The sequence below is a fragment of the Amphiura filiformis genome, chromosome 18, assembly GCF_039555335.1.
Source record: "Amphiura filiformis chromosome 18, Afil_fr2py, whole genome shotgun sequence".
Classification (NCBI taxonomy): Eukaryota; Metazoa; Echinodermata; class Ophiuroidea; order Amphilepidida; family Amphiuridae; genus Amphiura; species Amphiura filiformis.
The window spans coordinates 61,296,099-61,323,224 of NC_092645.1; the positions used below are offsets into that span (position 1 = coordinate 61,296,099).

A 27,126-nucleotide genomic window follows, 5' to 3' on the forward strand; every position below is an offset into this window, starting at 1 on the left:
ATGTAGTTTGGTTCTTTTTACAACCACAAAGAGGTAAAAATATGTTATGCAGAGAGGGACACATAAGGCCTATAGTCAATATATCATGTGTTGGTCAGTTTGATTTTAACGGTCAATCCGTGTACGGAAACACGCCGGTCAGTTAGTGTATACCTTTTGATGCCCAAACCGTTCGTACAGTGGACTGGTGACAACAGACATTAAAGCGGACATCCCCCATGCCACTGACGCTACCCAGCCTAAAAAGTTAAAACATTTTAGTAACAACAGTAATAAGTATATACAAGCTAAAGACAGCGACTAAATCTTTGCCAATTACAAGGTTCTAACTCATACGGTAACAATTAGTGACACAATTTGGAGAGTGCAGTTTTTTTAGATCGTTCCCGGTGCGGGTTCAACCTTTTAAAGGGATTTTTTGTTAATTGCAAAATATCTGCACCAATTGGTATAAACTCAAAATAATCAAAAATTATCACTCTGTCATTCTATTGTGCAAATATATATAATCAGTATAGACAAAGTAATACAAAAAAATTGTTTTCGCGTTCGTTGGGTCTTCATTGCCAGTTTCGTGTAGACATTTGTAATTGGCATGATTAGTATCGCTCACACACATTTCGGTAGGATATACATGTACACACCATACGGAGATGTGATCGAGAACCAAACGGGAATGTTATTGGATTATGATAGTGACATGAACTAATCAACTCGACTCAAAGTCCGAAAATTTTGAAATTTAATAGTTAAATACTTCGCTATATACTAATGTGAAAATCCGCATATCATGGCATACTCGTTATAAACGTACTTTCTTTTGCTTATCTCAATTGACATGGATCAGATCATGTCACATAATAATCCAGGGTAGGCCTAGTTGTTTCTCACATCTATGCTTCGATTAGAGCTGATTAGGTATTATCACTCTTAGTAAAAAGGTTCTAAGTATAACCTAAGAAGGTTCTTAAGCTTCCCTGCATTGTAGAACCTGAAATAGTTTTATGAAGAACTATTTCTGCAAAGGCCAGATAGAACCATTTTTAGGGTTCTCGCAATTTACGGCAAAACCCTCTTCTCTTGAGCTATATGTATGTAGAACCCCTACATGTAGAACCATTTTCTAACAGTCTCGTTCAATGATATAGACTATTTCGGCGATTCCCAAAATGCTTTAGGTAGGCCTATAAGTACCAACAGTCTCCTGCACCAGTCGAACGTGCAACTGACAATGTGTGCATTGATGACAAGCATTTGTTAAAAGTTTTTAATTTTTTAGAGTTCGGGAATTGCCGAAATGATCTCAAACTGAAACATTGTTTTTCGGATTGCTTTCTATTTCTGTGTTCGGCAGTAATAAAATGAGCTGCCCATCAAACGAAAGAACGTCTTTTACATATATTGTCTTGGTTTAAACTCTAAACGACATAATCAAATTTGACATGATTCATATATTATAGTCAAAAATAGGATCTCACACGATTTGTAAAATTTGCCCATGCAGAAATCAGGTCAAAATTTAACATTCGTCTACTTGGACTATAGAAATCTTGTGAGCTCTTTATGCGTGTTTAAAAATTGAACACTTTTCTAAACACTCTCTTGCACCACGTTTTTAAACATGTTTAAAATATATACATGTATAGTTTGATCAGCTCGTAATCGGCGGGCCTTATAACATCGCGGATTAATATCAATATATTTTGTTTGGACAATTGTCTTGTGACATCTCGCCAGAAGTATTACAAATTATTAATTGAAGTCCTATACTTTGTCTACTTTCTTTAACACTCAAAATATTGACCAGGCAGATCAACTACATCATACCCTTAACGTGGGTCTATACTTTTCGGCGTAGTGGTAAAAGCCTAATAATTCCCGCCGATTGCGAGCTGATCAAAGTATATGTCTTGTGGGATTGAAAAACCCACTAATTGTAAAGTATGTTTAGCAATGTGATACCTTATGTTTAGGAACTTAACACCTGATGTCTTGAAATTTAACATTGGTGTTTAGAGATCAAACATGTTTAGAAACGTGGTGGAAGAAAAGTGTTGAATTCTAAATACGATTTTTGCAGTGAGGCCTAGGAAATAGGAATCTTGTCAACTTCGATTAGATTGCGTAAAGTGTATACTATATCTCATACTACTTCCATATAAATGAGTTGTCCTACCGTAAAGATTCGCCTAATGGCGCACTTGCGCTACTGAGGTAAATTGCATATGTGCAAATAAAGGTCCATCCTCTGAAATCCCAACAAGAATAAGGTTTCGTGCCTTTATTTGCTGGTGGGAATTTTACGGGAGACACTTTTAGGTTATGCCTAAAATTCCATTTGTATCAAGTGAGCCCATAGCGCCATTAGGCGAATCTTTACGGTATAATTTCACGTGTTTACATACATGACGCCTTCCGTTGTTTCAAAATAATACAGGAGTGCCCATAGCAGCATTTAAAACCCTTTCAAACACCCGTTAAAATGTCAACTTGCAAAACGGTTATGTTCTTAAAATTTACATTTGTGTAGCTTGTATGCAAGCTTGACATGTTATATTTGAAACCAAAATTAATGGCCAAATAAATCCGTTTAAACTATAGGCTTTCTAGAATTTCTATCTATGATTTTCTATCCTGCAGTGTTGTTTTTCTCAGACCGACAGAGGACGTACCACCCAACAAACACAAAAATGTTCTTAAAACGTTTATTCAAAATGTTACATTTAAATGTCGGGTTATATAAAGGTCATGAAAACGTTCTTAAAACGTTATTGTAAACCATTTAGGGTAAACATTTTTGCAAATATGTTGTCAACTCTTAAATAACATTCTGTTTAGAATATTTTGCAGCAAATTTTCAAAAATGTTTTTTTAAATGTTATTAAAACGTTTTTATGCCCTTTATATAACCCGACATTTAAACGTTTTCTGGCAATCATTTTGTGTTTGCTGGGCATGTAACTGTAAACATGTGGCAACTCATCTAGGCGGGGTCTTTCCCTCTGTCAAATCGACACTATAGCGATATGAACACGGAAACAGAGAGCAATCACGGCAATGTTGTGCAAAACGAAACCTTTGAAACAACCCAATGTCTTTTAACATTCAATAATTATGTATAGTTTATTGCCAAACATATGTATGAAACTATCAATACATTTGAAAACGTTCGTAATATTGTCAGATAATTATGTTTTAGTATACTAACAGAAATACTAAATATAAAATTATCACAATATTTCTCACTATAAACAAAAATATATGACCACAAGAAAATGCAGTTCATTAAATATTAACACCGCAAGTCAGCAAATCAAGTTACATGTCACTGATGTCAGTGGGTACACATTCTCTATATTGGTCAATTCATGAGTCTCAAACGGTTTAACTTATATATCCAATAAGACATGCAAATTATTCTCAAATGATTGGGCAAATTTTACACCAAATTTGTAGACCGAATGTGCGGGACAAACGTGGCGTACGTATAAATACTGACAGGCCCTCGATTTTAAACAGCAGATGCAGATTAATTTAAACAGCTATTAAAGTATTATTGTTTCAATATTTTGACCCATAACTGGGCAAGGCTGAGCTTCGGCAATACGAATTATATATAGGCTTAGGCTTGCCATGTGGCACATTCGCCTCATACACGGGCTCATACAGTAGGTTAGGTTGATCTGATCAAATTCAAAATCATATTTTGGCAAAATAACCTGCATTTGCACATATCAGTTCATTCCCATGGAAGTGGTTATCTACATGCAGGTAAAACACCCGGGGTAAAACATTTCGACTTTTTTCTTTTATAAACGTGTTAGTCCTTGGGCCAGAAACTGACACACCCCCCCCTGGAATTGACTGAAAAGCGCCCTCACTGGGTCGATATTTTAGCTCAAAATTTTCAATTCCCGGTGGTTCACGGTGGTTGGGCAAATTTTGAACCAAAGTTGGATAAACTTTGCCCAATAATCAAAATTGTCAATATTTTAAATTGATATATTTATTTGGTGACCAACTTACCTAACGACATAGCTGATGAGCCTTTCATTTCTTTCTCAAGTTCCACATAAAGCAGAACGTATGATGATATTACCCCAAACCCAAATACAAACTGCAAGTGACAAATACCCGTCACTAGCCACCCATAATGTCGGCGCCAGTCGCAAAACATTGTCGGTTCGTCGGATGTAGTATCGATGGATAAAATACTCTGGTAGATTGCTGAAAAACACTTCAGTGATGTTGAGTAGCCAAAAGTACAAAAACTTGCTTGATAATATAATTATCATGCAAACCACGTCGACGTCGGCGGTTGAGTCGTCCCGTCGGAGATTCGCACCCGGGGTTCGCAATGCTGAGGGAGCAACGTCGGGGAAATGTTCAGCTGCGTTGGTGAGAGTTCAAAACTATGTCACTCTATGGTCTTTGACGCTGTCACCTAAGTGCAGTGTCAAGAATAAGACCGTGAATCACTCCGTGAGGCTCCGTGGTTACAAGTTGGGAGAACAAAGCCAAGATGAGCTGATGTTGATGAGCAAGGGCTCCTATAATTGGTTTGGTAGTTTTAGAAAGACTGGTTGGTGTTATAACTATATATATAAAAAGAAAACAATGAAATGATTTCATGAACTTGTGATTATCCGCAGTATGGTTATACTTTACCTCAAAAATTACGTCCGTTTTCTCCAACCTTTTATAATTATCAATTTGAACAACAAAGCATGCAAATTCAGCTTAGGCCTACATCATGACAATTCTTAAGTATTTCACGGTATTTTCCAGAATGCCCTAGGTGGTATTAATAACAGTGTTTCCCACACAGTTAATTAATCTACACACAAAACAAATTACTAGCATTCCAGGCACTTATTAAATACAAATGCAAAATTATTGAACATGATCTTCATTCGTGACGTTGCCTTTTTAAAGGCAGTTCTTGTTAGCCACATAACATACTTTTTTTTTAGTGGGTAACTTGGGGCAAATTGGGACACAGGGTAATTTGGGACAGTGATTTCAGAAATACTTTTATACCTTAAAATGGTCACATTTTGCCCATTTTTGCAACAAAAGAACTTTGATAATAATGTCTATTTATATTACCAAACATTTAAACGTACCATTCCTCATTAAACAGGAACTTCTGAGGGCCGTAAGCGTTAACACATCAAAATAAGTATTCCATTTTTTTGTCATGTCTAAGCAGAGCTCACGACTTGAGGCTAAATATCTGAATCAATGGCCCGAATTAGTGTTTCTCAAATTAAAAAATAACTTCTAAGCCACCTTTTTCAATTAAATAAGACAAAAATTGTTACTCTTTTCTTCGAAAATTATAAGAAAAGATTTCTTTTAGAAATGTGCCAAATTGGGGTAAAATGGGACGCCATTGATTTACTGTGTGCTAACTCGCACTGTCCCATTTTGCCCCAACAAAAGAAATCCCTTAGTAAATCAATGGCGTCCCATTTTACCCCAGCTGTCCCATTTTACCCCAGCCTCTTTACAGCAACAATTTCGCAGTGGGGTAAAATGGGACGCCTTAAAGACTCCTTAATAAAATAATGAAGCCAGAGGCCGACGGGCACCATTTTTTGTGAAACGTTAGTCTACAAGACTCTTGGTGATGTACATTATGTTTTGTAGTGGTCACTTGTCGCAAGTTGTCAGGTATTAGTATTATAGCCGAGTAAAATCTGGTGGGGCAAAATGGGACATTAGGTGGACCAATTTGCCCCACTTCCCCCTACGAACAGTGTGGTATTTAGGCGGGTAGCAAGCGGGGGGACAGGGTGGACGAAGTCCATGGGCCCCGAGGGTTCAGGGCCCCGAGCACAAAAGCGAAAATTAAATAAGGGCTGATAATGGCGAGCAGGGCCGGATTTTTTTCCATTGGGCCAGATGGGCCCGGGTCCAGGGCAATTTGGGCCCCCAAATTTTGCATCTTTCTTTTAACCCCAATAACAGCATGTTTTTGGGTCAAAATAGGGCAAAATTGTAAAATTTTCCACGCTTCGCGCCCATTCAAATACCAACATTTGTGTTGATCTGGGGCCAAAATAGTCTGAAATTGAATTGAACAAAATATGTTAGTCCCCCTTGCACAGTGTCATCGCCCCTATATCTTCATGGTAGAAATCGCCATGGTAGGTTGAATCCACAGCCACGCATGGCAATTTTCTTCCGACCTTTAATATGAGACGCAGTAGCCAAGTGACCTGACTAAGGCTACTGACAATAGCCGGGCTAATTGATTTCTCGCTGTGTGAGTAAGCTTGTAACGACATTGCGGTCAATGGTCATACTGCCTCCACTGTAGTGAGTGCAGCTATAGGCCTATAGCCTGCGCGCTGTAGTCCATACAGGACCAACGCAATATAAAAGTAGAATGTTGGTCAGATTTTGAGTTCAAGACGCATGGCCTTTTCTCAAGACGCAAACTAACGACTATCATATCTATTCAACACGTATTCGGCACGTGAGTTCAGGGCCTCCAATTTTGGCCTGGCCCAGGGCCCCGATAAGGTAGGCTAAATCCTGCCCTGGTTAAAAGGGTCCTACTGCTCTTTGTCCATGGGCCCCTGATGCTCTTGCTACGCCCCTAGGCCTACATTGTTTACGGGAGTATGTTTGCGGGAGTATGTTTGCGGTGGATAGGGGGGTTATATGCCTACATATCTATCATAGCTACCTAGTACATTATAGCTATGTACACATAGCCATCATGTACTAGGCCCAAAATCACCTCTGGCCTTAAGGTTATTAATTATTTTAAACTGTTGTGATTTGGTAGTTCACAGCATCTTACGAATGGTAGTGAGCGTTGGCAAAAACTGCATTGCTCAATTCATAGCGAGCGTAGAATTAAAATATCACAGATACTTTTATAGGTACTGCAGTTCTTGAGTTACGTTGTAAAGAGGGCTGAAACAACAACACTTTTGTAAAACGTACATAACTTAACTCATTAACAACAATAAATTAAGCAAGTTTGCAAAGTAGGCCTATACGATTTGTAGAACTTTTGCAAAACATCAAGGTGTTAATTTTCAATAATATAGGCCCCCTATTGATCTAGATAATGCCAATCCATTTTTAGGTTGCTTCGACCAACAATACCTCGTCGTCTACCTAAAGTATACTAGTCCGGTGAAAGTTCGCGATGGTATTTCTTTCTTTTCTTTTCTTTTTTAATTGACCGTCGTCACCGGTAGTCACGCGACAGGCCTAAGTCTGAGTGTAAGAAGCTTATATTGTCAAATGGTTCATTAAAAGGCGGAAACGAGTTCGAAACAATTAATTCCCGGATACATAAAAGTATATATATACCTTCTAGACAATTAAAAATGTCTAAGGCCACATAAAATTAAAACCTTCTAGACAATTAAAAATGTCTAAGGCCACATAAAATTAAAAATCTGTTTCACGTGAGGAGGGCCAGAGGTGGTCTTTATTATTATTATCATTACGCCTATTATTTATTTATTTGTTTATTTATTTATTTATTCTATTTTGTTTTTGTTTTTTTGTTTATTTGTTTTACATTGATATCGAGTCATTCACGTATAATTGACATTGCTGTAACAATTTTCATTAATATATCTTTTTTATTTTAGGATTGTGAGGGACTGAGGGTTTAGACCCCGCAGAGTGACACAAAACACTCGTACGTAAGTGATTCATGCTTATACTTTACTAACTTGTTAAGGGATCTAGAATGAGCGTTTATGGCGTTTCGACAGTATTTTTTATGGGACATGAGAGCACCTCAGACGTATCGAATTGCATTCTGAATACGAAGCATGTCTTTCTGATATCAAATTATTTTCATTTTTTGAAATTCACGATATAATACAAATTTTATGACAAATTATTAAAATATGATATTTTTCACATTTTTGATATATAACAGTCCTCGAAATAAATTTTATAAATCTAATGATATATTCTTAAAGTGTATGTAGCTGGGAGGAAAAGCCGACGATCAATTGAAAATTTTGACCATGGATTTTTTCCCCAAAAGACCTATTTTTTTTGGTGTTTTGGGGGAAAAAATCTTCAGTAAGAAAGGTCAAAATTTTCAATTGATCGTCGGCTTTTTCATCCCACCTACATACACTTTAAGTATAAATCATCAGATTTATAAAGTTTACTTCAAGTACTGTTAAATATCAAAAATATCAATTTTAATGATTTGCCATAAAATGTGTATTATACATTGCGAATTTCAAAAAATCAAAATTATTTGATATCAGGACATTCTTCGTATTCAGAATGCAATTCGATATGTCTGATGTGCTCTAATGTCCCACAATAAATACTGTCCAAACGTTCATACCCCTTCCCTTAATCAGCATTAACAATTTTTTTACACTTGCGCTTGAATCGGTGAATAGGTTTTTAATATGAAAATTGAAAAATATGAACTGATCCAGAAAGTTGTTTTTTTTGTACGTGACCCAATTGAAAAGGGGGTTTGCCGTCAAAATCGATATTTTAGCATCTGAATAGGCCCTATAGAGATTTCGGTCAAATGTTAAATTGGTTATTCTTTGCCAAATATTTATTGAATATTATTAGCAGGCTAACAACTCTCATGAAAGTTTTTTGGTCATTTTAAGCAAAACTTGTGAGGTAAAATGCAAGTAAACTCACTTGGTGCTGTATGACTTTAAAATAATTCAAACCGCCTGATGTCTTAAGGTGGTATTGGAGGCATATGAAAGTGCTCTAAGCATGATTTAAACAGATTAATTGAGTAGAGCAAAGCACACTTATCAATATGCCTTTTAGCTCATTAATTATGCAAATATGCAAATTAGAGGGCGGCTTCACTATATAATACATTAGAACATATTAGAAACACGTTGACCCAGTTTCAGGGCAAAAGTATGCAAAATAAAAGTACCCTGAACATTTATGCATTGATTTTTAGCAAAATATTGGCAATAATTACATATTAATGAGCCTTCCTTTTAGCCCATTTACTATATTGATTATTGACAAAAACAATAGGATACAAAGAACATATAAATTTATGTAGGCCTACTTGTGGAAACCGTGTGTCCGATTTGCTCCAAACAAAAGGCATATTGATTCAGTGTACTTTACCCTATACTCAATTCATCTGTTTAAAACATGCTCAAAGCATTTCCTAATTTCTAGAAAATGCATCCAATAGGCCTACCACCTTAAAAAGACAATGAATTTTGGACTGAATCCAATAATGTGTAAATTACAAATATGCCAAAAAATAAGGTTTGAAACAAATTTATACTAACTCGTTTCGAAAGATCGTCATGATGGCGCATATTTAAAACCTTTTTAAATTATAAGATAATTTTAAGGTTTTGTGGAAGGGGAACCCAAATTAAAAACCTTTAAATTAAAGACAATTTAAAGATTGGCCGAACATTTAAAACCTTGAAGACAATTTAAAGATTTGGGGCCGAGATTTCGGGGAAAACAAATTTAAAACATTTTAAAAATCAATTTAATTTTAATATTAATATCTTTATGTAAATGGGAACGTACCGTAAAATGGGGTAACTTCGGTCAGCGGGGTAACTTTGGTCAGTCGAATATATTTTTTTTTAAATGGTCATATTTTCGTACAGCTATATTTAGTCATATATATAATCAGGATTTTTGACCAAAAATTAGCACTTTTTTTACATTTTTTTGAAAAAATAAAAATCGATATTTGTGAGCAAGGATGTGTGCTTGATTAATTTTGCAAGGGGTCAAATGTCACAAAAAACAACAACTTGCCCATAGGCCTATACAGCGAAGATCAATAATTTTTGTTTTGATTTTTTTTCTTCGTGGAATGTAATTTACTCTGTTCAAAGTTGCCCCAAGGACACCCTTTTTAAAAAGAATTATTAATTTTTTTTCAACTTCAAGGAGCCCTAATGTCACAAAAAAAAGATAAGGCCAAATAAAAAAATAAACATGTTTCACGTCCCCTCCCGCTTCCTTTTTTGAGGTTTCTTCAATTTTATTTTTATTTTTTGAAATTCAGTTATAACTTTTCAAAATATAGGCCTATGTCTAGGAAGTAGAGATGCTTTCTATAGCCTTGCTAATATACAAGAAACACTACTGTAAGGTTTTGTGATAGTTAGAGGGGGCCTATCTCTCAGAACAACAAATAAAAAGAGGCCTCCTCCCTTTTCCAGACATTATTGTATACGCTAAAACAGCTTTAATTATGGGTATTTACACCGATTTTGCGATAAAAAATAAAACTGAATAAAAAGTCCCCTCTTCCTCCTTTTTTTTCAAAAACCCGTACGTGAAACATGTTTTTTTATTTTACTTGGCCTAATTAGAAATACAATTGGTTTTGTTTCGAAGCAGTGGTTTAAAACTATCAAAAGTGCCCAAAGTTACCCCATTTTACGGTAGCGAGCATGACATTTTGCATGTTTGAACTTGTTCCTACTATTTCCTACACCTTTTTTGAATAGGACATAGGGGCCTATAGAAACGGTGCCTCAAATCACCCAAAACATCTGTGCCAAAAATCGCTTGCCCACCCTTTCGACCCCCCCCCCCCCCTGTAATTCATCACCCGGCCCGGGGTAACAGCTATTAACATGATCCTCACCGAATAAGTCCCTTTAATAAATTATGTCCATGCAGCCTGAAATAATCATACAAAACCAGGGCCTGCATTAAACGGATGGACGTCATCAATAAACAATTCGATATATTAATTTCAATAAAATGAATATTCATATCGGTCACTTCTCTGTGCGCTAGTCTCTGTGGGCTTTGACAAATGAGCACCTTTCTAACGTATTTATAACCGACACTGCTGAGTCTTCTGCACAGACTAAACCTTTGTACACTATATACCACACCACCTCAATGCCTTCGGCAAAATATTTCCCTAAGTTCAGGTGTGCCATTTGCGCATGCGCGAAAGTAGTTTGATTGACAGATTTCACCTCTGACCTCGATCAGCTGTTTTTGCGACAGTCATAACACTGACAGAAGTATCCAGTTGCGAAAATCGAATTATTTGCCTCATTTTATTTTTAGCGACGTGCTTGGACTAGTTTGCAATAGTAATATTAGTATTCAATTCACTGAATATTTAGAGAAGCAAATGACATGATGGATAAGGACAGTTTAAGGCCACGGACATCGAATATACCACGAAAACTAGCTCGTTCACGTAGCGTTTTCGTTGTCCCACTGGCCTACTACACGTAGATTGCCTGGCGATCGGAGTGTTATCGTCAGAGCACCTCGGACTACACGAAAACATGACGAGATTTGTCCCATTCACCACTGCATCACACAGATCTGTTGTTCATGCACTGTCATGACTGTACATTCATGATCATTGCAATACAGTGTATGTCGTGTATGTGTATACCGTTCTCCTGGCTGAGTATGTTGGGTGTGTTGTTTGTACCTCGACTCTGCAAGGTGAGTTTCTTTTTATAACTCATTAATTTTTTAATGCACAAGTAAAACTAAACGACACAACATTAATTTTAACTGGCAGTGAGGATTCGCTATAGTATAGACGAATCCAACGAGCCAAGTCATGGTCAGGATTTGGTCGGCCATAATAGGCCAAGTAAAATAAAAAAGATGTTTCACGTCCGGGTTTTCGAAAAAAAGGAGGAAGAGGGGTCTTTTTATTATTTTCTATTTTTTATCACAAAATTGGTGTAAATAGCCATACTTAGAGCTCAGTGTTTTAGCGTATACAATAATGCCTGGAAAAAGGAGGAGAGTTACACCCCTCAAATGATCACAAAACCTTCCTAACGTGTTTCTTGTATCTTAACAAGGCTATAGAAAGCATCCTAACTTCCTAGACATATATTTTGAAAAGTTATAACCGAATTTCAAAAATAAAAATATATTTGAAGAAACCTCAAAAAGGAAGCGGAGGGACGTGAAACATGTTTATTTTTTTATTTGGCCTTATTAGGGTCCCTGCATGCACCAAACAGGTGTTGTGAGTGCCCAATTGGGTGGATTAAACCCGCTTAAAATTTGATGTGATATTCTTTTGTGTTGTAAACTGTCATCATTCTTTTGTCTGCGTGTAACACGGGTGGTAGAATGCAGTTTAAAATATCCTTCAAGGCGATCATTTCACATTTTAGGTGAGATAGTTTGTCCCCGTCATGGCTATGGCCGCCATTAAGGTGCAGGAATGCGTGAAATTTGATTCGTCTATAGGAAAATATGATTTTGACTTCATCTTCAGTCTCAATCCCAACCCACAGCAAGTGAGCAAACATAAAGTCTTGATTTTTGCAGAGTATGTAGGCCTACTATATGTTTACAAAGCAATCGTGTAAAAACAGAATTTTGAAAAATATTCAGGGCTTTCCCTTAGCAAATGTTACAATGGCTTTAATTACAATGTCATACTGTATTGTCTTTCCAGAAACTGGCACACGAAAGGTCCATTCAGCAAGGCATATCTTCCAAAAATCTGAACTATAAACACACGCTGAAGCAAAGCACCTGCAACCTAACAGCACAGCTTTCCTTATTGAGGAGGATGTAAGTAATTTCATTTACAAAGTTGTAGCCAAGGGGTGCAGCACACCACACAAAATGCCAATACCTTATTCCTATGTGTTCCTATATTTAATTCTCAGGCACGACAGGTATATATGAAATGAAAGTGCCGCTCTGACAAAAAATAAAAGAGAGAATCAGCAGGGCAAAGGAAGAGAAAAGGGACAAGGAACCCTTTTCTACCGAAATTAACCTGATCATGACCGAAAATAGTGTAAAATACGAAATTTTTGCGTACTACGTCCCAATAAAGCCTTTTTAGAAGCTCAAAGACATACAACCTCTCTATGTATAATTGTATGATGCAACTTTTTTGCAATGCAGAGTTTTTTGTGTACCACCTAAGTTTTATTTTGCCCTCCTTACTAAAAAAGATGGCTATGCCCATGAAACTATGCACGACTAGTAGACTTAGTAAATTACAGATTAGTGCTTTAAATCTGTCTCCGCTCTCACAGTTCATAAAAAAAAATTAAAATTGCAAAATGATTGCAAGTGACTACTTTTGACTTTATGACCTTTGACCTCACACCTATTGAAATAGCATATCATGACTCTGCTACAATAATTTATCATTTTGGAAGGAAAATCTAAAAATTTAAAAAGATAGTACATTAAGGCTTTAAGGAGTACTACACCCTGGCCAATTTTGTGCTTATTTTTTGCATTTTTCTCAAAAATTATAGCACATTGGTGACAAGTAAGATATGTATAGGGGCAAGGACTCCCAACTACTGTACTGAAAATTCAGCAACTCAAAGCAAGTAGTTATTGATTTTTTGATCAAATATTGGTTTTCCCTCATTTTTGACTGTAACTCCACAACTGTTGTCTGTGCTGATATAAAATTTCCAGTGCAGTAGTTGTAGTCCTTGCCCGGGAGTCCTTGCCCCTATAATATACATATCTTACTTGTCCCCAATGCCCTATAATTTTTGAGAAAAATGCACAAATAGGCACAAAATTGGGCAGGGTGTAGTACCCTTAAGGCACACAAACAGCCTAGATACCATAATCCTGATAATAATGTGTAATAATTAATCATTGGCTATTATTTTATTTTATTCCAATTTCCAGGTGCAGCAGTACTACTGAGGATACTGGTTTCGTGAAAGACAAAGAGGATGATGGTTTGGAAGTCAACAGCTGGCATCTGTTATCTGTCGCATCACTCGCTAGCCGTACTATAGGGCTTTTTAAACACACTATATCCGAGAACTGCTAAAACCCACTAACCGCTCCACCCAAAAGGGGGAATTAGCAGTCTGGGTTTAGCAGTTCTCTGGATATAGCCAGGTTTTACGATATAGCATGGTTTTGGACCACCACAGTCAAAAGGCCGTAGTAGGGCTATCACTCGCATGCATTGAAAACTTTCCCAACATTATGTCAACAATTAAATTTTTTGAAGAAAATCTTTTCTGGAGGGTGAACATTTGATGAGAACTTAAATACTTGCATAGTAATTTATGTGGTGCATAAACTAACTAGTAAATGTTTGCTCCAATTATTAAAATAATAAGGACCTCAACAAATGACTCTGACATCATGTGATGTAATCGTAATGCATAGTTCCTTACAGGCTGTAAAAGTTGCATGGAATTATTGGAAATGTTCTAGGCACTTTTCTTTGGTTTGCCTCAAATTCAGCAGTGACGCTCAATGTCTTTTTCATGGCTGCGCCCACACAACCACCCTTTTTGCTACACAATTAACTATACGCACACGATTCAATACGGTAGCCCACTAAAATATGCACCTACGTCACTACTGAACTTGAGGGGAACCAATGTATAGCCAAGGTTCCCTAGTCCAAAAATACGGATCGCTAGTCCGAAAAAATAGGAAATGGTTCACAAGTCCAAAAATAAATAAGGTTTACAAGACCTTAGCAATGGAAAATCTGCAGCCATTAGGACTAGCGACCATTTTTTTTCTTGGACTAGTGACATTTATGACTAGCGCACCTTAGGATTAGCGGATGCAGGATAGAGTAATTGTAGACCAAATTGTTTAGTAGCTGCTACTGGTTTACCTTCATTCCCGTAAATATGATGAGTATCCAGTCCACTAATCAAGGGTTTAGGACCAGAAGGCCTAACTGCAATAGCTGCCCCATAGACATTTTGATAATTTATCTAAAATATGACACTTGGCAGCTATTGCAGATAAGGCCTCGTTAATGTCTGTTATTTATTAAATAAATAAAAGAAGACCCTACATGTAAACCCTTAACATAAAACTAAAATAAAAGAAGGTCCTACATGTAAACCCTTGACTTATAAATGCTTTTAAAGGAGTGTAAGTGTTCATAGTTTATTATTGGCAGACACTGTTTCTTTCATGAAAGCTGTGACTGTGCATCAATGCATTCACACCCAAAGCCTTCAGGAAAGACTAGCCGATGTCAGTCAATGCTACAATGTAGTCTTTTGTGAAGGCACCATATTAACACACAAGCTGGACTCGAATTTCAGTCAGGGTCATTGCCTGCAGTTTTTCAGTTTTGGCCTTTGTGCCCCTGATCTTTGTTAACTTCAAGGTGTTCTTCATTCCTCTTGACAAGTGGTGCCAAATGGCCTTGACAAAGGGTCCCCCCCCCCCCAAATGAAGGTCTGAACAAAAGCCTTCTCAAAAGACTAGTGGCTGCCAATAGACTGTAAATAAATGGTCTTTTTGCACTCATTATCTCATACTTCATTACTAAATGTATTTTTACACCTATTTCTCTGGTACATAATTATTAGAAAGACAAGAGTTCATGAAATAAACAAAAATGCATGGTGAATATGTAGCTTTGATCATTGTTTTAATTTATTTTGAGATCTGTAAGGAAGTGAAAAAATAAAAGCACTATTTTTTTCATTAAAAAGTATGAAGAAGGAAGTCCAACAAACCAAAACAGTTGAACACACCTACTTAATAGATAATAAATGATGGGGATTTTTTTACTACATGTATCCTCTATTGTGTGATGGAAGATATCCAATAAAAAAAAAAAAAAAAAAGTAACACAGCTGAAATATGCCTATAAGTTCAGAACTAGTAATCGTTTCCACAATATTTCTACATAGAAAGAAGGATGATTTATTTACGCTCATTTTGATACCCCATTTGTGAAATGTCGTTCAATACTGATAACACAGTACATAGTGCTTTTAAAGAAAAACCACAAATTTAAAAGTTGCCATTTACAGCAATCAATGGTTTCAATCAATGACTTCATATCAATACAAATAACCGCAACTTTCAATTCGGGTATTTTTCTTTAAAAACACTGCTGTGTTGTTATTATTGAACGAGATTGGACTAATGGGGTATCAAAATGCGCGTAAAAATAAATCATCCTTCTTTCTATGTTGAAATATTGTGAACACAATTATTAGTTCAAACGCTACAGGCATGTTTATAACAGCTGCGTTACTTTTTGTGCAGTCTTTATTTTTATAATACAATTCAGCATATTCCTCTAAGTGATTGTGATCTGGGACAAATCCAAAATTGGATCTAATCTATTAGAAATATTCAATCTAGAATTCAATCTTATTTGATTTTTAATCTAAAAAACATTTGGATGGATTTTTAAAAATCTAATTTGAATACATCTAATTTGATTTTAATCTAAGGTGTTAAAAATCAATCTAAGCAATTTTAATCCCATATATTAAAATTGAATTAGATTGAATTCTAATCTATTGGATTGAATATTTCTAATAGATCTTAATAAATTTTCACACATTCTGTTATTACACCTAATTTATGAGTCCCGACTTTCAACACAAGTATTGTTCTTCAATTAGTGAGATTGAAGTGCGTTTCTGAATCCGGTCATTATTTAAGTCCTTTTAATATTTCATTTGTTCCATGACTTCCATCTGCCTCCGCTGCAAAATGTGACATGAAATGGCTCACAGTGGCATTGGTTAATGGTGTCTGGCAGTTGGTTGTTACTTGTACAGTGTAGCTCTGACCTTTTAGTAGGCCTGAAAAAGAAAAAGAGGATTTTAGAAAATTTGTCAGGGTAAAGCTGGGACAGTGGCACAATCCCCCGCATGGGGCTGTTACAGCGGCTTGGTTTGAAATCCTTGCCCACCCACTTCCCCCAAATGAGCACATGCATCTGTATTCCCCAGCCCCCCCTTGGCGGTGGTGGCAGATTTACCCCAGCTAGCTGTTCCCTTGATTGCAATGAAAGTGTAGTTTTGCCACTGGTGCCCCAATCCCCTCCACCATCGGGTTGCACACCACAGGGTTCATTTATGTGCCATATTAGGGGCTGTGCAATAATTATCGGGGTAATAAAATGTCCGAACGACCCACCAAAAATAGCTTGCCCCCCTCTCAGCCTGCAAAATAATCGCTTTCCTCCCTCTTTTGGCCTGCCAAAAATCTTTGCCCCCAACACATGCCAGATTTTTTGGGATCCCATTTTGCAAACCTTAAACGGTCTAGATATGTTGCGAGCACAGCGAGCATGAAAATGTGCATATTTCAGCGTTTCCATACTGTTTTCCTAAGCCTTTTTAGAGCATTTTATTTAAAAGGCACCCCATGAATGTGTGCCAAAAATTGCTTGCCCCCCCCCCCCCTCGGATCGCTTGCTTGCCCCCCCAATTTTACCCTCCTTCCAGGGCTCATAATTATTGCACAGCTGAGCCCCTTATAGGTATAAGGGGCTATCATTTTCTTCAGAAGGGGGGGGGGGGGGCAATGAACTTCCTGGGGGGTCATAGAATTTTAAGACCAAAAATAGGGGGGTTATAATTTTTGTAGCAATAAAAATAGGGGGGTTATAGAATTATTAAGGGCTGGCGACTGGTGTAACTTTTCTTACACTTTTTTTGAACAAAATGTGCACACAATCTTTATACAATGCAAGATTTTTGCGCTCTCCGTGCGCCTTCTTTACGCTTATGGTCAAAAAATTTTAACGCTTTCGTGTACTCCGCTCTAAAATTTTGACAGAAGGGGGTCCTAAAATTTTTGACCCACGATAGGGGGTCGTAAAATTTTAGCCCATGATCCGCGATGGAGGGGGGGTCATAAAAATTGACTTCAGTCACCGACATATTCATGACCCCCTGCCGAAGAAAATTACATCACCCTGAAAGATGAATTCAGTCAAATTTTGCCATCAAACACTGCATCATTTTATATCAAATTAAACTCCTTGATTATAAAGAAAGCCAAAACTGAAAATCGTTTTGTCATAGCACTTTCCGTAGCAAAATTACATCTTGTCACAGATTGACTTTCATGATATCATCAAAAACATTCAGCCAACATTAGAAGCTTCAATTGGCAAAACAAATCAGGATCCGGGATCAGGATCTAGGCTCATGATGGAATTTCCGGCTCATGACAGAGCAGCTTTTCTACGGTGCGGGAACTGCTATCAAAATCCCTCTAAAATTCCATGTGCGATTCTCTCATTACAAAAATAAATCATATATTTGGGTCAAGTGAAGTATTGACAACATATTCATATAGGTTTCCTTGACCGATCTTTTCTTTACGAGGAAAATTTACAAAATATTGTTGTATTTTAGCCTAGTCGTAAGAGATTCCCATTGAGTTTACATGTACGAACCTGTTATTCCCACCTAGACCATGCCAAAAACATGCCCACATTTCAACTCGATTATCTACCAAACTGGTCATAGATCTCCAACAATTTTTTGATATGACATAAATGAAAGTGTTACTTACCTAATGTATCCATTTTCAGTCGAGATCTATGACTGGAATTCCTGTAATTCGTTGCCAAATATTGGTATTTTCCTCATTTTGCACCACACAAACCAATGGAAAAAGTTACTTCCGGGTTGCCGAGAAGGCAGGGAAAGTAGGCGGGCTTGTGAGAACAACTTCTAGAATCGTTTGAGTCGGGACGGTAGAAACACCGAGTGCATTAAAAGTAACGAACCCAATGTGGTGGTGTGACTATATACACATCGAAGGGTGCATGCACACAGCAACACGCACAGCCATACAGAAATCGGTTCTTAGTGGAATTTTCTTACAGCGTGTGCTGACGTTTATATTTACAAAACAAACCACATATGCCGTCTGCATAATAAATGAGATCCCGGGGGCTGGATTTATCCCGATATATCTCGCAAACATGGAAGTTATTGAAGAAAATTACCCTTTTCTGATATTTGTTTTGCTTAAATCTAGTTGCCGCAGCGGGATTCACAAACCTAAATAATATATAGGCCTATATTTCTGCAGTTGTTAGGCCTACTTGAATAGAAATTATATAAAAAGGGCATTACGAATTACGATGGATCATGTCTGTCTTTAGTTACTGTCCGATGCTTAGATGATACATTTTAAAGCCTTAACATGCATTTGATACATTAACTTGTAAATAACTTATCAAACATATAGGCCCTATAAAGCAATTATTCCGTTATTCGTAAATTTCTTTCATTAAAACTCAAGGACTTTCTGCTATGTTACTAAACATCGAAGATGTAGGCCTATTGTCAAACGGAAATATCGAAATTATTGATGTAGATTCAGCAGACAGTGTGTCACACAGGCATGACAGGTATGAAGCACAATTAATATACAAAATGAAAACAAATATTAAACTCAAATAAGCTTTTACACGAACTAAAACTTAAAACAAAACTGATCGATGCTCTTTGTTTCGTTCATCCAAAAGAGCCAGTGTCATTTTATGTTATTAAAATAAAAATTAAAACAATAGGATTAAAACTTACCTTTCCATTTGCTAATTAAGAACTTATTGTTGTCACGATATTGGCACTTGGTAACCAAACTAGAAAGACGATTTTATATCATGAGATGATAAAATTGCACAAAGTAAATACAGCTTCACTCTCGCTTTAAAGGTGACAACTGAACAGCGAACAGCTAGCTAGCTATTAAACAACTAACTGGTGCAAACTGGTTTGGAGCACAGCAATTTATGCTGATGAACGAAGCCACCGAAGCAGCGCAAGCCTTGTAACATGTATAACGTGCGGTCGCTACCAAAAGGGAAGAAACCAACATATGAAATCATCCGGGGAAAATATGTTAAAAGCTGTATCGACTGAGAGTTTTGATTGGTTTATATTATTTAGTATTTCCTTCCATTCAAAAATCAAGGGGCGGGGGAAGGGGGAGTACATATGACCCTACTTTGTCGAGGGAATGCCCCCTTAAAATTATAAAAATAGTTAATTTAAAATTCAGTTATTGAAAACTAAATTAAAACTGTTCTGCTAACGGCGTTTCTAAAAATTACATTTGAATCGGCTCGTCACCTTAAACTTTAATGTTGATGTATAAAAACTAACCAGATTGGCCCAAAATACACCTCGGGAGTCACAAGCGTTTGTCCTGCGGAGTGGTTGCCAAAACATTAAGACAAACTTGAATGGTCGGTTTCTAAAATGATTATGTAAATTTAAATTAAAGAGATTCCAACCAACACAGTTTTTTTTAAGCCACATTCCAAGATTTCGTTGGGGTGGTCAACTGACATTTTTAGAATGTCCAAATTTTGATGTAATTATTTGTAGTCATAAAGTTAACATAAAATACAATAAAAGTTGCAATAACATGTTTATGTTGACTCAGAAAAGCACATTTTAATGAAATAAATGTAGATATTTAAATAAATGTAGATATTTATATAGCGCTTTATGCCGTAAACAGCCTCAAAGCGCTTTACATTTATTCCGCCGTTATTAGAATATGTTGGAACCACGTTTGCTGCCTACAAATGGCGCAGGGTTCATCAGTACAACGACTGTGACTACCCCTAACAGCTTCCCATTGCACCTGGGTGGGGTGAGGCAGGCGTGACAAAGCGCCTTACCCAAGGGCGCAACACGGTGGCCGGGGACTCGAACCCACGCATGTCAAGCAAGCTCTCAGATTATGAGTCCAAGGCCGTAACCACTGAGCCACCGTGCCCTCTAAATTTATCGGATGGCAATCACCATGAAATCTTTTCTTTTGGTTGGAAACTCATATATTGCCTGCTAGATAAAATAACAGTCAAATCTAAACCCAATTAACTAATTGGGTGAGTGTGGTCCCAGCACTAAAGACAATGAATGATATAATTGCCAAAATGAATAGTTAATAATATTATAGGCCTAAAGTCAAAATCTTTGAATAGGCCTATGCCAAACAGCGTATCATGGTTTTTTTTTTTAATTTAAATTTTATGGAAATTAGATTTAAAAATAAATAAATAAATGTTGGTATTCATACAGCGCCTTTCACATGTGTAGATGTACCAAAGCGCTTTACATTTATTCCGCTGTCATTAGAATTAGACATTAGATTAATTGTATCAAATTGGATCAAATGGACATAATGATTATATCGACCGGTTAAAGAAAAATTATGTCAACTTTCTTCATGTCGGTTTCTTCATTTTTGATAGCGATCGCACGTATGTCGATTTCTTTCGTTATGACAATGATTGCACGTCATAGTCGTCTGTGTTAAAAATAGCAAGCCTGAGCATGTGAGTGGAAATATTTGCAGCGCTCGGGTGCTTTTGAATATGTAGTGTGTTGCTGGTTGACCTGGGATATTGATGACACTATTCATATTCATAATTAGCTCCGTCGTCACAGGAATAATTAAAGGAAATGGCTATATAAGTGAGGTCAAGTTCGTTGCCACGCAAACCGAAACACTCTTGTTGATGATAATTATTATGTCGTATAAAAAGTATATGCTTTGTTCTTCCGACGATTTTTATTTTCATTAAAGGCTTATTCAGTGATCCCAGCGAAAATGTGGAAAAAAATAAAAATGTGTACTTTACTTTTAAACATGAAGGATACGTCATTTAAAATTGTCATTAGGTCTTTTTAAATTGTAAAATTTGGCAAAAAACGAGGAAAACAGTGCTATCTTTCACCTTCTTCTTCTTTTTTTTTTTTTTTTTTTTTCTTTTCATTTTGGGGGGGGGGGTTGGTGGGCATGCTTCCCCGGAACGATCAAAGGTCCCGGTCTCGTAATTTCTTTCTGCAACCATAATGGGCCGCAATGCGATAACACATAGTAGGCCTAATTATAGGCCTATGAGGCTAGATATAACACGAGTTTATTAGGGCCTACCATTATTATTTCCTCTTACGTAAGGGAAGGGGTTTGAACGTTTGGACAGTATTTATTGTGGGACATTAGAGCACATCAGACATATCGAATTGCATTCTGAATACGAAGAATGTCCTTCTGATATCAAATAATTTTGATTTTTTGAAATTCGCAATGTAATACACATTTTATGGCAAATCATTAAAAATTGATATTTTGATATTTAACAGTAGGCCTACTCAAGTAAACTTTATAAATCTGATGATTTATACTTAACGTGTATGTAGGTGGGATGAAAAGCCGACGATCACTATTGAAAATTTTGACCTTTCGTATTGAAGATATAAACACCAAAAAAAATTAGGTCTTTTGGGGAAAAAATCCATATCTTCAATATGAAAGGTCAAAATTTTTAATTGATCGTCGGCTTTTCCTCCCAGCTACATACACTTTAAGAATACATCATTAGATTTATAAAATTTACTTCGAGGACTGTTATATATCAAAATTTGAAAAATATCACATTTTATAATTTGTCATAAAATTTGTATTATATCGTGATTTTCAAAAATGAAAATTATTTGATATCAGAAAGACATGCTTCGTATTCAGAATGCAATTCGATACGTCTGAGGTGCTCTCATGTCCCATAAAAATACTGTCGAAACGCTCAAAACGCTCATTCCAGATCCCTTAAGGGCTGGGGTACGAACGTTTGGGCAGTATTTATTTTGGGACATTAGAGCACATCAGACATATCGAATGGCATTCTGAATACGAAGAATGTCATTCTGATATCAAATATTTTTGATTTTTGAAATTCGCAATTTAATACACATTTTATGGCAAATCATTAAAATTGATATTTTGATATTTAACAGTACTTGAGTAAACTTTATAAATCTGATGATTTATACTTAAAGTGTATGTAGGTGGGATGAAAAGCCGACAATCACTTGAAAATTTTGACCTTTCGTATTGAAGATATGGATTTTTTTTCCCAAAACACCAAAAAAATTATGTCTTTTGGGGAAAAATCCATATCTTCAATATGAAAGGTCAAAATTTTCAATTGACCGTCGGCTTTTCCTCCTGCTACATACACTTTAAGAATATATCATTAGATTTATATAATTTACTTCGAGGACTGTTATATATCAAAAATTTGAAAAATATCAAATTTTTATAATTTGTCATAAAATTTGTATTACATTGTGATTTTCAAAAAATGAAAATTATTTGATATCAGAAAGACATGCTTCGTATTCAGAATGCAATTCGATAGGTCTGAGGTGCTCTCATGTCCCACAAAAAATACTGTCGAAACGCAATAAACGCTCATTTTAGATCCCTTAATAAAATAAAAAGAAATCGATAGAATTAAAATTCTACAACGGTTTACCTGGGGTTCGAACCCACAATCTATGTATCCATAGTCTAATGCCTACACGACTGTCCTATGATTCGTTGTGCCAGAAAGGTGTTTGTTTATGATACTTATTGATTACGGAATAAAGTGCATACACACAATATACTATTACAGGCCTTGCCGTTTGAGGCAAGCGATCGCTCTCGCTCGCCACCGCTCGCCCAAACTCAATTTCTAGCGAGCGATTTTCCACCCCGGGTTTTCCACTCACCATAGACAATAAATATCGCTCGCTGCGAATCACCCAAATTGAATCTAAATTACATTCAAGTTTTAGCACTTCCAATGTATTCAATTTATCGTAATAAATTAGTCTTGATTTCTGAAAGAGAGGTTGTCAGCAGTACTCGGGGAGCTAGGACCACTTTCTCTGCACCCCCACAGGACCAAACCAAACCAACTTTTTTAGGTTCCTAAGATGACCCTAAAACATAATCAGGATGTTCCCAAAAATATAAACTGGCCCCAAGGGGGGGGGGGGTAAAAGGTTTGCACTTTGCATAGGGTCAAAATTTCACAAGGATTCAGAAAATGTATAGTTTGACCTATCTAGGATGTACCGTTCTTGAGTTAAAACCAAAAAGGTCAAAGGTCACGTTTTTGCCTCTATGGGGGTCGAAAACATCGAAGTGCTCCGATTTTGCCAAAAGAGGTGTCAAAATATTCGTTTTGGTTAAACAAATCAAATAAGGATAGGATTGCACCATCTTGGATGTTTCGTTACCTAGGTAACACAGCAAAATAGGTCAAGGTCAAAAGGCCTCAATGGTAAGGCCTACTTGACCTATTTTGCTGTGTTACCTAGGTAACGAAGCATCCAAGATATTACAATCCTATCCTTATTTGATTTGTTTAACCAAAAGCCCAAAACGAACAATTTGACACCTCTTTTGGCAAAATTGGCGCACTTTGTTGTTTTTGACCCCTATAGAGACAAAAATGTGACCTTTGACCTTTTCGGTTATAACTTAAACAGGAAACCCCCCTTGGCCAGTTCTCCACAGAAGAACTGACTTACACCTGCTACTTTGATGACAGCCAGACAGAATTTACATGGAAACATTTTAACCTTGACTAATTCCCTAAGGAACTTAGACCAAAAGTGGGGCTTCATCTTTAAGAACAATCTTGATCGTATTTTAATTTTTAGTACATTCCTTGCAGATCTCGAGTTACAGCCCCTCAAACATGAGTTTACTCTTTTTGACTCAGCCTGTAGGCCTACATGCATGTTCATACCGAAGAAGATGACAATCCCTATAATAGGCCTTGACCGGTTCCTTATACATGCATGTTCATTCCGAAGAACTTCAAGATGACAATCCCTATAGGCCTTGACCGGTTCCTTATACATACATGTTCATTCCGAAGAAGATATCCCTTAGGCCCGGGGGGGTCTTCGAAAAAAAAAAATTTCGGATGCTGACTTTCTCTATACCTACTTTTTGCTGTTTTTGCCACCCATCAGTATACCAATTTGTCACAAAAAACACCCAAAAAGCACCAAAATTTGCCCTAATTGGGCGCATTTAGGGGCACTTTTTCCCAAATGCGCCCAATTGGGTGCATTGGTCTCCACTGAAAACCCACCCATCGATATAGCAAAATTGCTGAAAAGGTACCCTAAAACCGTGGCACATCCCCGTATACCTTCAACCAGGGAGAACCCCCTCCGGGCCCTTAGGCCTTGTTAAAGAGATATTACCAGAAATGTTCAGCTTGTCAACACAAAATAAAGTTGTTTACCGTTAAAGCCTGCCATGCATATAGTAACATTTCCATGAAAAATAGACTTTTCCGAGCGCAATAATCTGTTTACAGCCCCGGGGGGGGGGGGGGGGGGGCACTCCCATTGTGACCTGCAGCCTACACCATCCGCGATATTAATCAACTTTTGAAAAGCACCCTAAACAAGGATTTAACCCTTGGCTAAAACGATACCCTTTTCACACCCTAAACAGGGATTGTATTCCTTGTATCAAATTTCATACCCTAAATTTCATTTCCGCGTATTAGCAATTGCAATTTTGGTACCATTTTTTCCAATTTTTCATGTTCTTGACACCCTAAACACGGTACGCGCGTATCGTGCCTACCCACGAAAAACTACCCTTTTCGCCAGCCCATAGGGCTGGTATCTAATTCTTAGATGGGATTTGTGTATACTAAAGATTAGCTAAGATTATAGCCTTCTTCTATTGGTATGAATTATTGTTTTTACTTCTTGTGGTGGAAATGTTTTTGATGTCTGCTAATTCGATTTGTAAGGAAAAGAAAGTATGTTTTGCCGTTTCAACCAACGAAAACGATTGAGTATTGCCAAAGTTATGTTTGAATTAATTATGACTTAAAAAGTAATATCATAGGTAGGCCTACACATATAAACATAAACTTGTTCAGCAATCAGCATATCAAAAAATGACATGCTCAACAGGGTAATTAGTGGGGTATATCACCAGCACCAACAAGGTCATATCTGTGGACTACTGAGCATAGCATGTTTGGATGCATGTGAGTGCATAATTGATATGTTGATAACAGATCTAATCATTATGGACAACATTGAAGTCAAAGTAATTATCTATCCTATCCTGTATCGTTTTATGAATAAAAATGACTCAAAATGATGATATTATTGCTATCTTAAACATCAGTTTTGTCTTTTCAACAGGAAAAATCCGATGGAAAATAAAGTTTTTAGGGGCTAGCTATAATGGGCACAATCCTATATAGTATTGAACAATATCCCATATTTTGACATGCACTTATAGAAAATAAATAAATTAGTGTCTTACTTTATAGATTATAAATACTGTAAAATGACACATAACTAAAGTGAGGCCACTTTCTATCTATTTTATTTGATTCATAAAATTACATTCAACAAAATGATTGAAGACTGAGAAAACACGCAATGCAGACTATTACAGAATGGAAAAGTAAGATACCATGTTCATAGCTTCGCAGGAGTTTCGGAATAACAATCAACACATTCAGAAAAAATACAGTTTAGAAGTGAATATTGTAGTGAGTTATCAGTCCTTTATCATGTGCTTGCCACTATCTACTTTATAGTAAACTCACAATGTAGTAAACTATACATTGCGAATAATATAAAATCATTTTAAAATAAAATGTGCATGTAAATTGAGTTTACATAGCGAATTAACTAACAACTGCAGTGTATTTCTTGATTTTAATAATAAGCATGGGTAAAAGCAAAAATACAGAACAATTTGGAGTAATGAATTAAAGAGTTGACAGGAGTTATAGGAGTTAATGTTTTTTGCTGTTTCAGTGTGCATCTTCTCATCATTGATGGGTTAGTGGACTGTCATGTAACATGGATATAAGTGCCTTTCACGGTGACCCAAACTATTTACAAGACCTCTTCTGCATTGAGGCTGGCCTTCCCTTTTAAAGGGAATTTTTATTACGAGTTTTTATTATCGCGGATGGTGTATAGGCCACAATGGGAGTGACCACCCCCGGATTTACAGCTGACGCTAAAACATGTAAAAATAGCAAAAATAAATCAAATCAAATATCGTTGTATGAGTTACATAGCTATTAATCAGTCCACCAGTGGCTAATCGTCATAGGGGCACGGGGAACACGCCCCCCATCGATCTGAAATTTTAAAAAATCCCATAGGAAAATTGCCGAAAACAGCTTGTGCCCCCCCCCCCTCAGACCCGGTGCCCCCAATCATGGTCGGTGCCCCTGTGACCCACGCTACGCCACTGCAGTCCACCAATCAGATGGAAAGCCCAAATTTAGAGGGACTTGAGAGTAGCCACGCTGGAAGTAGAGACGCAAGCAGCGGACAGAACTGAATGGAGAAGGCTTACTCAGCAGACTGGCAGAGGGCAAGCTTCAAGGGTACTCGACGTCCTGCTCATCTAGTCAAAGTTCCTGATCAAAGTATATTCGCATTTCCATAAGTCTTGCGGTTCTTGAGAAGAGGCCAATAATGTATCAATACGAATGTTAAATTAAATCGTCTACTCCCTCCCCGAATTTATGAGTCGGCAAAAAGAGGGGTAAATGGCGGT

At 36.8% G+C, this 27,126-nt stretch overlaps 1 protein-coding gene and 1 long non-coding RNA gene across 2 annotated transcripts in view; one reads left to right on the forward strand and one right to left on the reverse strand.

Moving 5' to 3' along the window:
• Positions 1 to 19,473, reverse strand: part of LOC140139278 (monocarboxylate transporter 9-like) — a 35,341-nt gene extending 15,868 nt beyond the window's left edge. The window contains 3 exon segments of the mRNA XM_072161059.1: positions 154 to 239; positions 4,027 to 4,595; positions 19,296 to 19,473. Coding sequence (XP_072017160.1) covers positions 154 to 239; positions 4,027 to 4,177 — 237 coding nt within the window. The 5' untranslated portion in view covers positions 4,178 to 4,595; positions 19,296 to 19,473.
• On the forward strand, positions 10,882 to 14,217 carry LOC140138892 (uncharacterized). The gene is made up of 3 exons (XR_011857078.1): positions 10,882 to 11,448; positions 12,428 to 12,546; positions 13,642 to 14,217. It is a non-coding gene; the product is annotated as an uncharacterized lncRNA (long non-coding RNA).
• Positions 19,474 to 27,126: the final 7,653 nt, after the last annotated feature.